Here is a 13,791-nt window from a genome sequence, read left to right as displayed (position 1 = left end):
TGACTGATGAATGTACCCTTTGTGGACTGCTTCACTTGAAGACCCAAGATGAAATTCAACTCACCCATCATGCTCATCTCAAACTCACTTCCCATGAGTTTTGCAAATTTTTCACATAGTGAATCAGTTGTTGCCCAAAAAATGATATCATCAACATATACCTAAAAGATGAGAAGGTTCCTCCCTCGTTTCATCAGCAACAAAGTGTTGTCAATTTTTCCTCTTGTAAAACCATTTTCTAAGAGAAACTTTGACAGTCTTTCATACCAAGCTCGAGGAGCCTGCTTCAACCCATACAATGTCTTGTCCAATTTAAACACATAATCAGGCTGTTCATGACATTCAAAGCTTGGAGGTTGCTTTACATAAACTTCTTCCTTAAGTAATCCATTCAAAAATGCACTTTTGACATCCATTTGGAATAGAGTGAATTCCATATGTGAAGCAAGGGCAATGAGGATTCTGATAGCTTCCATACGAGCAACCATCATAATCAATTCCTTCCTCCTGATTGTAGCCTTGAGCCACTAGCCTTGCCTTGTTCCTTGTAGTGTTTCCATGTTCATCAAGCTTATTCCTGAATACCCACCAGGTTCCTATGATGGTTCGATTTGAGGTTCGAACTGATGCAACTCATCTTGCATGGCTGTAATCCAATCTGCATCTTTTAAGGCTTCCTTGATGTTTTTGGGTTCTATTTGGGAAAGAAAGGCTGAACAAGAAAGTGAATTTCTAGTTTTTGATCTGGTTTGTATTCCTCAATCTAGAGGGGTAATTATGTTGTCAAGAGGATGGGAGCTTTTATGTTTCCAGTTGGGCACTTAAGATTCATTTGTAGAAGACCTGGGTAAGTCTGACTGGTTACCTTGCATTCTTCTCTCAGCTACCTGTGGAGTACTTTGAACTGCATCAACCACTCTTTCTTCAGCTTCAGTGGTTGTAATTATGGTACATGATTCCTCTCCGGCTGATTAGGAAGAGACTGCATTGTCTTCACTTGACTCGTTCACTTGACTCATCATGTCTATCTTTCCGTTTGTCATATAAATGACTTCACCTGGAACCAACAGAGGCTCTTCATCTTGATCATCCTTGTTTCGTTTCTCACAAGAGAGATAGGACTCATCAAAGATTACATGTACACTTTCATCAACACACTGAGTTCGCTCATTGTATATCTTATAGGCTTTAATTTGAGAAGAGTACCCCAAAAAGATTCCTTAATCACTCTTGGCATCAAATTTTCCAAGATGATCCTTTCCATTGTTGAGAACATAACATTTACACCCAAATGTTCTTACGTGAGTCAGCTTGGACTTCCTTCCATTTAGCAACTCATAGGGAGTTTTGTTCAAAAGAGACATGATCATACACCTGTTCACCAAGTAGCAGGCAGTGGTGATAGCTTCAGCCCAGAAGTTCTTAGCAATCCCACTATTGATCAGCATTGTTCTTGCCATTTCCTCAAGGGTTTTGTTCTTCCTTTCCACAACTCTATTTTGCTGTGGAGTTATTGGGGCTGGGAAATTGTGAGTAATGCCATTCTCGTTACAGAGTTCATCAAACTTAGCATTGTTAAACTCTGTTCCATGATCTGATCTAATGCATGCTACTCTTGATTCCATCTTCACTTGGATTTTCTTCACAAAGGCTACGAAAACTTCAAAGGTTTCATCTTTGTTCTAAGGAACAGAGTCCAAGTGAATCTAGAGTATTTATCCACAATCACAAAGATATATCTCTTTCCTCCCCAACTTTGCACTCTCATAGGGCCGCATAGATCCATATGAAGGAGATCAAGTTGTTTTGAGGTGCTGACATCCTTCTTTGGCTTGAATGAGGATTTCACATGCTTCCCTCTAGCGCATGCATCATAGACTGTGTTTTTTGAACTTTGACATGGGCAGATCACGAGCTAGGTCCTTCTAAACCAGCTTATTTAGTAGAGAGAAGCTTGTATGCCCCAGTCTTCTATGCCACAGTTCAACATCATCATCAACTGCTTTCAAGCAACTCAGATCACTACTTTGCATGGACTCAAAATCAACAACGTAGATATTCTTGTATCTTTTGGCCACAAGTACCACTTCACCAGTTACTAGGTTTGTAACTATGCATATCTTGGACAAGAATTCCACCTTTTTTCCTTTATCACATATCTGAGGGACACTCAAGAGACTGTACTTAAGGCCATTGACATAGTACACATTCTCAATTGAGTGAGTGAGTGACTTTCCAATTTTTCCAACACCAAGAATGTACCTATTTTTCCCACTTTCAAAGGATGCATTCCCTCCTTGCACGGTTTTTAGTGAAAGAAAGTCCATGGTATTTCTAGTCATGTGCTTTAAGCATCCACTATCCATGAACCGTTGTTGACTACTTTCTTTCACTGTTCCCTACACAAGTAGATCACGGTTTAGCTTTAGGAACCCAAACAAATTCGGGTCCCTTATAATAAATAAGAGGATGATTAAGTGCTATTCTGGTCTATGCAGGTAACATGCGTTTTTTATGGGTGGAACCTATTCCTCTTTTAGGAGTTACTCTTTCAGCAAAAACTTTGTTCTTCTGAAGAGACTGAACCCTGGCTTTGCAATTTTCTTTCAAATGCTTATTGTTCCCACAGTAGGTACACATCTAGTTATCAGGTATAATTACGTACTTGCAATGAGAGTTATAAGGAGTTCTCTCCCTTTGAAACCCTATTCTTTGCCTGTTTCCACCATTATTAATGTACATGTCAGTAATAGCATTTGAGGACCAGGTCCACTTAAGGGACTTCTCAAGATCATTTTTTACTCTTTCCAATTCTGCTTGGAGCTGTCTATTTTTCTCAAGTTCAGCACACAAACTAGTTCTCACAGTATTTAACTTGTTTTCAAGCTTAATGTGTGCCTCACTAGCTACTTCTTTTCCTTTTTTAGAATTTCCTCGCCTACACTCAGCTCTGAGTCCCTCTATTGTTTCCTTTAAGTATACAATCACTACTAAGAGGTCATCTCTCTCCTGCTCAATAATAGTCACTTTATCCACTAAGGCATCCTTTTCTTTACTGAAATTCTCAATGGTTTCTTTTAAGTCAACTACTACTATAATCAGATCATCTCTTTCGTGTTCTATACTAGTGATTTTCTCAATTACAACCTTCTTTTCATTTTCTAGATTATCTATAGTTTCTTTCAAATCAACCACACAGATTACCAAGTCATCTCTGGTTTGCTCAGCATCTCCTAATTCTATGGTCAAGCCATCATTATCATTTACAAGACTATGATAGGCATCAATTAACATATTTGCTAATGACATAAGTTTCTTATGAGAGTAGGATTTCATATTTCTCTGAACATCCCTAAAGTTTACCTTATCATTATCGTCATTTTCATCATTGTCTGATTGAGCCATCAAAGGAAATATTGAATCATATTCATTTTTTTCACTTTCAACGGCTATCATAGAACTATCACTTGCATCAGTTTCTTCTTCAGTCTCACTGGAGGAATCTCCCCATGCTGCAAGAGCTTGTTTCACAACGTTATCAGTGGTATTCTTTCTTTTGAAGCATTTGTCAAGAACCGGGTTCCACTTGGCTGCTTTATCAGGGTTATACTTGAAGTGTTCTTGCTTTAGGAGAGGGTAATCTTTGATAAAATGCCTTGGATTTCCACTTTTATGACAAAGGTCATAATTCTTTGGTCTGCTGGAAATGCCTCTCTTTGGTATCCCTCCATTCCTTCTGACCATTTTCTGAAACCTTTTGGTTAGGTAAGCCATGTCACAGTCCTCCTCACTTGAGTCATTGCTTTCAACTTTGAGTACCAGGTTCTTTTCCTTCTTTGGTTCTCTTCTTTCACTGTCCTTCTTCTTCTTCATTTCGCAAGTTTTAAGATTTCCAACTAGCTCATCTATAGTTAGGGCCTGCAAATCCTTTGCTTCAGTAATGGCATTCCCTTTACTCTCCCATGAATTGGGCAAAAACTGAGAATTTTCCTCACGAGCTTGTTCCTAGGAATGATTTTACCAAGCGAGTGTAGCTCATTTATGATGGAAGTGAATCTTGTGTGCATGTCTTGAATGGATTCATAGTCCTTTATTCTGAAGAGTTCATACTTAGTGGTGAGCATGTCAATCTTAGATTGCTTTACTTGAGTGGTTCCCTCGTGTGCTGTTTGTAAAGCTTCCCATCATTCCTTGGTGGATTGACAAGCTGAGATCTTTTTGTATTCATCAGGTCTTATGTCAAACACCAAAAAAAATTGGCACAAAAGTTTTTCTCCACAATTTTCTTATCTGCATCACTGTATTCTTTCCTGGTTTTTGGCGTCGTCAGTGGAGGGTTTTCGCCCTTCTTTGTTGGGACATAAGGACCATCACATATAATATCCCACAACTCAGAATCTTCTGCCATGATAAAGTCATGCATTCTTGTCTTCTACCATCCATAGTATTGCCCATTGAACCTGGGTGGTCTATACGTAGACTGACCTTCTTCAAAATTTGGTGGAGCAGCCATGAGGATCCTTCCTAGATGTGAACCTGATAGAAAGAACTCGTTCTGATACCAATTGATAGAATATATAAGCTCACCAAACTATATAGAGACCAGTTTCTATATAGGTTTCCACAGATAACACTAATGCAATAGTAAGTAAATGGTACAGGGAACTTTTACATGGAAAAATCCCTGATCAAGGGAATAAAAAACCACGACCTACACTGGTAGGATTTCAACTTCACTATGAGCAATCTTTAGATTACAATCTATGCAATCTAGGAAATAAACTCTTAATCCCTCCCTAACTTGTAATATACCTATTACAAGCCACTTTGCAATACACCTATTACAAAGACTTCAACTCATGACTAACTCTAGTCACGACACAAACACTAAAGGTTTATGATTTTTCAAGAGTTCCTAAAAGAAGCTTCTAAATAAGCAAAGTAGGAATTTCAATGAAGAACAATTACAAAGTTACAACTCAACTAAAGACATATACAAGAGACTTGTTGTCGGAACTAGTCCATAGTAGTGTTATACTTTGTTCTTGATGCACTTGAGAATTGAATGCTTGATTGTCAAATGCTTGAATGCTTTTGTGAATTCTCTAAGTGTCCAAGTGATGTTTTGTCGTAATGTTTAATGTTAATACAACATGGATGACATCACATGAATGATATAATCACTTCGTAGGTCAATAAGAAGTGACTGCTGAACTTGTTCCCTAGGTGCAACTATAAATAGTGACTTCAACAGTCATTGTAAAGGACACGAATTTTCTGACCAACTTATGCTACATACTACTTGAAAAGCTCAATAATACTTTATTTCTTGTCTATTGATATTTATATTTCTGCCTTCGGAAGCCTGCTCTCGAAACCAAGCTATCTTCTGCCTTATCTCGATTTCAACGCTAAGTTTTGTATTTTATTTATCATTTTGGGATCAAATCGATTCTCTTGTCTATAAACCACGTTATAAATTCAACTGTACCGTTTTACGGATAAACAATTGGCTACTTGAAATGGAGGTTTACAAATTAAATGATCAATTGCCATATCATGTACTGTGTTTAAATTTGATATATTGAATAGTACATGCGATCAGAAAATGATCGACATGCATATAAGCCAATGGAGCTAGTTCAACTAATATCTTCTTTACATTTTATTTTCAAGTAAAACATTACATTCAATTGTCGACTCTCCACAAAACAAGAAACCTAATGGGGAACAGAAGGAGCAATCACAAATTATTAAATAACGTCTAAGCATGATTCATCTACATGAAAAATAGTGAAAGAAGAAAAACGACTCCCATAGAAGAAGCAAAGGCCAAAAATTTTGGAGAAGCAGATGATGAGGAAGGAGCCTTAGCATCTGAAGACGATGAGTGATCGGAAGAAGGCAAAGGTGAAGGAGAAGGAGCAAGAGGCGTACGTGACTTGAAGCCAATGGTGAAGTTGCAAGTCCCTTGAGATGGATCCTTTGTGGTCACTGTTGCCTTGCCTTCAAAATCACAGCTCCCATCTTTCTGTTCCTGGTTTTGGAAATAAGCATTCAGTGCATATGATGCCTTGTCAGCGTCGCTAAGGTTTTGGCAAGATGATCCATTAGTAAGAGGTGTACAATCTGCACGGTCACAAGCATATGACATAAGGCTTGTAAAGTTTTTAACATCTGGCTTCACCACACACCATTTCTTGGGGAGTTTCTCCACGTTTGGCACAGGGACGAGAGTACTAGTCTTGTTCTTGCCAGACAGATCAAGAGGGAATTTTGGTGTTCCATCTTCGTAGTAGATTCCCCAGTGTGTCTCAAAGTTTCCAGGGAGCGTACTCTTCCTGTCCTCATCAAATAAGGCAAAGACGTAAGCCTCGAGGTAGCCAGGGCGACGGGGGCTGCCTTTACCTTTTGCGAGATATGATACAAATCCTTTGTAAAACTTTTCGGCCAATGTAACATTGGCATAAGGGTTTCCATCTGTAGGCCATCCCATTTCTCCTACCATAATGGTCATGTTGGGATATCCTGCTCCAGCAAGAGCAGCTGCACAAGTGTCAAGATTGGCATCAAAGCAATTGGTGTACTCAATGCCATCTTTGTCCTTGAGAGGATTGGTGACACCATCAAAGAAGGCATAGTCGAAGGGGAAGGCACCATTTCCATAGAAAAGACTAAGGAAAGGATAAATGTTGACCATGAAAGGAGCTTTGTTCTTGTCCAAGACTTTAAGAATGTAGTTGAGTGGATCAACGATGTCAGCGCGGAAAAAGCCAGCAGAAGGGACAGGATTCCAGCTTGGTGACAAGTAAACATCAGCATTTAGAGGTACAGTTGCCTTGGTGGTGTCACCAAGTCCAGCGTCATTCAGTGCATTTTGGATGTTCTCCAATGCTGGCCCTGTTACATTTGTCAATGTGTCCTTGTAATCTCTTAAGAATGGCTCATTACCAACACCTATAAGCCTGCATGCACCAAACCAATAACATATAATCAATTGAAAGGCGATTTGACATTATATATGAAGAGGAACCTGAATATATGTCACTACCTAGCTATTCGGATATTAAGAAGGCAAAAAGATATATAACAACAATAACAACGACCCAGTAAAATCTCACAGGTGGGGTCTGGGGAGGGTAGTGTGTACGCAGACCTTACCCCTACCCGAAGGAATAGAGAGGATGTTTCCAAAAGACCATCGGCTCAAGAAAACAGAAAAGACGAGAAGAGATAATATATTGGTACCATCTAATAGAAACCAAAGAAATAATAACAACATCATAAGAATTAGAAAATAGTTAAAATGCAATAAAAAAAACAGAAAATAAGCTCCGATACCATGATATATACTTACGTGATATTAACACCTTTAGGAGACTTTGGATCGAAACGAGTGACGTTTTCTTTGACCCATTTCGTGGCTACATCAGGATTGACCAAATCCTTGAGGAGTTGATTGGAGATGCCAATCATGACCTCAATGCCAGTTCCTGCCAAGGCATTCAAGATGGTCTCATCGTTATTGAAAAGTTTAACCTTCTTAATGCCATTTTCTTGCAACATTTTTACCACATCCTTAGGAGGCAACTTGTGGGAGGAGATATCACCCCAGTTCACCCCAAGTCCTTCCACATTGTGCCCCAAAAACACCAACAAAGTTAGTAGGGCCAAAAACTTTTTTCCCATGTTTTTTTCCTTTTTTTGTATTTTTGTTTTGGTTTTCCTGCTGGCAGGAGGAAAATGGGATACTGGGTAAACTTGAATGCTTCAACGCCTGCCAATGGTAACAACAATGTTGGAGGTGAATTTATAGGGAAAGAAGGAGAGCAAATGGAGGGTATTGCATGAATTGCAGTCATTCCCCATTAGATGTCAAACAATGTCGAAAATTAAGGAATGGTTTGGCTCATAATTCGGACATGCAGTTTAAAAAGCATACGGATTTAGACAAACAAAAAGTGGAAAATATAATGTTAGTTAATCTCTGATAAATTACAACCAGACAACAACTTGTGAACAAAATTGCTCAAGTACGTGAATTACTCCTGCTACATTGGTGCGGCTACGTCATGCATTACTTCCACATTTCATCTGCATTTTTATTTTGTCATTTAAAGGAAGGAAATACTCTTTCAGCCTAAATTTTTGTCACTTCTCATTGGCTAGGGACCGACTAACTTAACCCTGTTATTGAGTTAAATTGAACAAAGTTAGATTTTCCTCCGATCATTTATATAAAAAGATACACTTAGCCAAACAATATTTAATTTGACTATTGAGAAACAGAAAAGCAAAATCATTTTTGCATTGCGAAATTACTAAATTCACTATTAGATAGAACTAATTTTTGCCAGTTGCCTACAAGGTACTAGGCGCAATAAGATAGATCAAGTTATAGTATAAGGTGGAAAAATATTCCCCAATAGGACTAAAATGTTTTAAATGCAAGACAAAATTTTGATGGCAATTTAGTGGTTTTTAATTGAAGAAAAAATTAGATGGCGTTTTATTATGGTAATCTTATCCACACAAATACTTTTCAATTCCTAATTGTGAATTGTTTTCCATTGAAGGCAGCAAACATATTATTTATAAACATTTGTCGTAGGAAGAGGGCGCGTAGGATGGGGCAGAGAGTACAGTCATCATGAAATCATATTCAAGTAATCATGATTAATAGTTTCAAAGCATCACTAGATAGACTAAGAACGGGCGGATCGAGGATTTTAAGAGGATGGGTGCACGATTGTACAGATGTAGATATAGAATTTATATTTGACTGGTTTAACTTTAGTCTCTTACTATGACCTACTACATTTTCAAAATTATAGATTCAAAATTATATTTTTATTTGAAATTTTAGTAGTTTTCACATATATATCTATACTCCGTGCCGAAAACAAGACCGTTCAGAGTGGGATTTGAATTACCAATTTCACTTGTAGAGGTGCACGCAATAATAATTGCACCATAATAGAATTTGAACATGAGTTCACACATATATATTTAAGTAATTTTGAAAAAATATAATATAGTTATATATAATTTATGATTTAGGAAGAGGAGTATGGGTTCACGCGATCCCATATCCGTCAAGTTGGACAGGAATACCTGAACTTCCTGAGCTTACTCACACCCAAGAAATGAAGGAATCACTCCATCTTATTAACAAACTGCTTAAAGATCCTCTTATATACATCTATGTCCAAACTTTCCAAGTGCACTCCGTCGGACACTTAACACTTTATATATAAGTAGTCTTGCTAATTGTGCAACTGTAATGTAACGATCTGATCGCTCATTTTAAGAATTTATGTTCCATTAGGTGGCTTAAGATATCGAGTAGCTTCACATTGTGTATTATAACTTGCGTATATGGTCGGATTCGATTGTCGGGTGATTCGAGATTGATATGGAGGGATGGTTCTCATTTTAGAAACTTAAGTGGTAAATATTGATCGGAGTTTGACTATTATATAGATGACTATGGAATGGTATTTTGATGATTCCAATAATTTTGTATGGTAATTTTGAACTTAGGCGTATGTCCGGATTTAAATTTGGAGGTCCATAGGTTGATTTGATGCATTTTGCAGAAGTTGAAAAGTTGAAGGTTTGGAAAGATGAGAGGTTTAACCAGGAGTTGACTTTATTGATATCTGGTTCAGATTTTGATTTCGGAAGTTGGAATAGCTCTGTTGTGACATTTGGGACTTGCATGCAAAATTTGAGGTCATTCCGAGTTGATTGATATGATTCGGCGCGAGTTGTAGAAGTTGAAAATTCATTAGTTTATTAGACTTGAATTGAGGTGCAATTCATAGTTTCGATATTGTTTGATGTGATTTGAGGCCTAGAGAAGGTCCGCGTTATGTTATGAAACTTGTTGATATGATCGGATGGGGTCCCGGGGGCCTCGGGTGTATTTCGGATGTGCTACCGTCCATTCCTTCATATTTTAGAGTTGTTAGGTTCTCTGTTATTCAGCAGTTCTATGCGTTCGCATGTGGAAGATGCGATCGCGAAGTGTATGTGGTGTGACTAAGGAGTTACTCATCACGTTCAAGAGTTGGTCATCGCATTCGCTTCCATCATGTCATGATCGCATAGATTTAGAGCTGGAGGGGAGCTAGGGGATTGGCTATTGTGGTCGTGTGAATAGTGTCGTGTTCGCATAGTTCAGTTGAGCTGATGGGTCGCATTTGCGAAGGGTTATTTGGCAGCTTATGATTTTGTGCTTCACGATCGCAAAGCATGTTCCCTAATCGCGAAGAGAAAGACCTAGGCAGACTATATAGTACTCTATTTTCTAGGGCTTTTTGTCATTTTATCTCTTTTTGAGTTAGAGAGCTCGGATTTGGACGGTTTTGGAGAGAATTTTTCACCATTTGGATTGAGGTAAATATTCTTGACTCGGATTTAGTTATATTTCATGATTCCAACTTTATTTTTATCATTTAATTAGTGATTTGAATTGGAGAAATTTGGGTTTTTTGTAATAAAACTTCTAAAACACAAAAATGATAATTTCAAGGTCTATTTGATGTCGGAATTGGATAATTTTGGTATGGTTGGACTCGTATTGGAATGGGTACAGTGTTCAAATTTTGTGAGTTTTGTCGGGTTCATTGTTGAGTTATTTTTTCCCATTTTATTTTTTTTATTGAGATTCTTGTACATATTATGGTTGAGTCATGGGCTATGTGTTGTGGTGATATTGGTATTGTTGTTTTGGAAAGGGTTGTGGCCTATGGGCACTTGTTGTGCGAGTTGTTATGTTGTGTTATTTTTTATGTTATCACATGCAATTTTGTTGTGTGGTTTGATTGTGGTTATGCGGATCATAAGGGTAGCATATCACTTTTGTTGATTATGTAGAGTGATATGGGTGGCTATGGTGTTATTGTCTTAACAGAGAGATACAGGTGGCTATTATGTGGAGCAATATGGGTGATTATGCGAAGTGATACAGGTGGCTATTGTGTTATTGTCTGGGCGTAGCAATAAGGATGGATATTATGATGTTGTCAATACGGAGAGATAACGTTTGCTATGTCAGGGAGGATATGCGATGTTCTTGGGGCACTATGCTGATGATATTTGTGTCATGGCATGATTTTTCTTGTGTATGTCATGCACCTTACGTGACTTGTTGTGTTTATTTCAATGAGCTACTCGATGTCTGTATATTAGTTGTTGACTTGGACTGTACTAGTACACTCCACAAGCATACATTGTATCATGCCACTTATACCAGTTCAAGAGTATGAAACTTGACATTTATTGATCATGCCTATGTAGTATTGTATTATCTACTTCCATTGTGATATTGAGCCTGTGATCATGCCAAGAGAATTGTGGTAGTGAGCCTATGACCATGCCAGGCAGATTTCGGTATTGAGCCTGTGACCACGCCGATCAAATTTTGAATGTGATCCTGTGATCATGTCGGGTGGATTGAGATATTAGCACGTGATTTGTTCGTACAGCACGTGATTAATAATGTGGGCACAAGGTACCGTGAGCATATGATTGAGATATCTGAGTCGTCATCAGTCCCATCATCAAAAGCTTGATGGGCGTTAATATGTGCATGTGGGCATTCATTGTTCCAATGTGGTCCACCGCAATGATGGCATCCTGAAGGAGGCTTTTTCCTCTGGTCATTTTTGTTTGACGCAACACTATTGCTGTATAAGGAGGGAGCCTTAGATCAGGCTACACTCCAATCTCCCCCACTTCTACTAGGGCCACCATTGCTAGGTTGGCCCCCTTTGAATCCCACTCAGGCAGGCAGCTGAGGCATATCCTTCCAATCTTCCACTTGATAGTTCCTAAGGCATGCAGCTGCTTGGATCGCCTTGGGTAGGGTATCTACCCTTTGTCGTTGCAGCTCCATACATGCATAAGGTTTTAACCCTTCCAGGAAGGTGAAGAGCTTGTCTTTGTAACCCATGTCACATATGTTTAGCATGAGCGTGCAGAATTTCCGCACGTAGTCCCGCACTGATTTGGTCTGGTGGAGCTCCCATAGCTTTCTCCTTGCGTTGTATTCAACATTTTCGCGGAAGAACTGTACGCGTATGGCTTCCTTCAGTTCTGCCCATGTCTCGAGAGCATCTTCATCGGCCCTGATGGCTTCGTACTTCACCCGCCACCAGAGTTCAGTATCACCCTGAAGATACATGGCAGCAGTTGCTACTTTCTTAGCTTCTTCTAGGCCTCCAACAACATTGAAGTACTATTTGATGTTAAAGTTGAAGTTTTCCACTTCCTTGGCATTCCTAGCCCACTGTATGGCTTTACAGCGCCCCTGATTTGGTTTCCACCTTCTTGAAGCAGGCCGTGTAAAGCAGCATTGACAACATTGAGATGGTCCGTCAAGTTGTCAATAGTTTGTTGTATGGCAGTCATTCTGTCTGCCTCTTGTACCCTATAGGCTAAATCCTCAGCACGCTCTTGTTGGAATCCCTCGAATTTGCCAAAAATTCTGGCTGCCTCTGTGGCTGCCATTTGTCGGTCTCCCTCGGAGTCGCGACTGATGTTTTCTATGTCAACTTCGACCTGGAGCACTCTGCGATCTAGGTCGTCCAACCTTTGCACTAGGTTGATTCTTAAATCAGGCACTGTATTCACGATGGGTCGTAATACGTCAACCGTCTCTTCAAGGGCCGCAATGCGGTCCCCATGATTCACCATGGTCAAAAATGGTGGTAATGGCAATGCGTTCCCTCATCCAATATCGAGCCTAGGCTCTGATACCAACTGTTACACGGCGCCTTCCTCAAATTCCTTGGAAGGGCGACGTAAGGCTAAGCAACTAATGTCAGTGTAGTTACTGTCCGCCAACTGAGGTCCCCTCCGTACGCTAGACGAGATTGTCAATGTCGTACGGAAAAACCAATGTCAAGAGCAATTGAGAGAACAGAAAAGAGAATTGAGAATGAAATAAAGCTTGATTGCATTAATGAAAGCTATTACAGAAAAGCAACATGGTGTCGAGGGGGTAAGACACCAGTACAGAGAATTATTTGCTTGCTAGAAAGTTTGATTGCTTGAACCCTCCTAATATTGCTTAAAAAAATAAACCAAAACTACAAGACTAGACTTGACTAAGCTAGATAAACATAATGGAAATACATGAAATAAAACTACTCTATATTTACAATGAAAAGGACTTAGTTTTCTGCAAGGCAGAAACACGTCCGTTGTCAGCAGCATTGTCTTTGGCATCACGGTCTGTGCGCGCGGCGCAGTTGGCATCTACCTGCGGCTGGGCACTGGCGAGGGATATCGGTGGGGTGACAAAGGTACATGCACGCTTTTCACTTGGCACAGCCAAGACCACGGGGCCGTCTATGGCGCTAGGCGTTGGGAGGCTCCTAGGACGCCACGGGGCGCGTACAAGGGGTCATGGGGCATGGCTGGAAAGCCGCCTATGACAGTTATCATGCTTTCTTCTCAGTTTCAGCAAGAACAAGTCCTTAAAATAGTAAATAGTGATGAAGGTTAGAACTTAAAATATATAATCATGCAAATAATAATCTACAACTTCCATATGATCGCAAAATTAAATTAAATAGCAATGAAAATTAAAAACAATGTTTAAAAGGACTCTAAAGCAAGCTTGTGAGAGAATTTATAATTGAAAGAAGACTCGTCAATGACATATTTACTCCAGAGAAAGACTTAGAATAGGCAGCCCGGTACATAAGGCATCTCGTGTAATATTAGTGCATGATCTATATAAAGCAAAATTTTAAAATTTTAAGTTCTAAATATTAGGAG

General features: G+C 39.2%; 1 protein-coding gene across 1 annotated transcript; it reads right to left on the bottom strand.

Moving 5' to 3' along the window:
• Nucleotides 1–5,638: 5,638 nt before the first annotated feature.
• On the bottom strand, nt 5,639–7,796 carry LOC107798752 (glucan endo-1,3-beta-glucosidase 8-like). Its single transcript, XM_016621785.2, has 2 exons — nt 7,358–7,796; nt 5,639–6,965 (listed from the first exon to the last, which is right to left on the bottom strand). Exons 1-2 carry the CDS (start codon nt 7,687–7,689, stop codon nt 5,780–5,782), a joined length of 1,518 nt encoding a protein of 505 aa, XP_016477271.1. The 5' UTR covers nt 7,690–7,796; the 3' UTR covers nt 5,639–5,779.
• Nucleotides 7,797–13,791: the final 5,995 nt, after the last annotated feature.

Source organism: Nicotiana tabacum, chromosome 6, assembly GCF_000715075.1.
Source record: "Nicotiana tabacum cultivar K326 chromosome 6, ASM71507v2, whole genome shotgun sequence".
NCBI classification, from domain to species: Eukaryota; Viridiplantae; Streptophyta; class Magnoliopsida; order Solanales; family Solanaceae; genus Nicotiana; species Nicotiana tabacum.
Note: the sequence above shows the minus strand (reverse complement) of the source record. Positions and strands in the feature narration are given on the sequence as shown.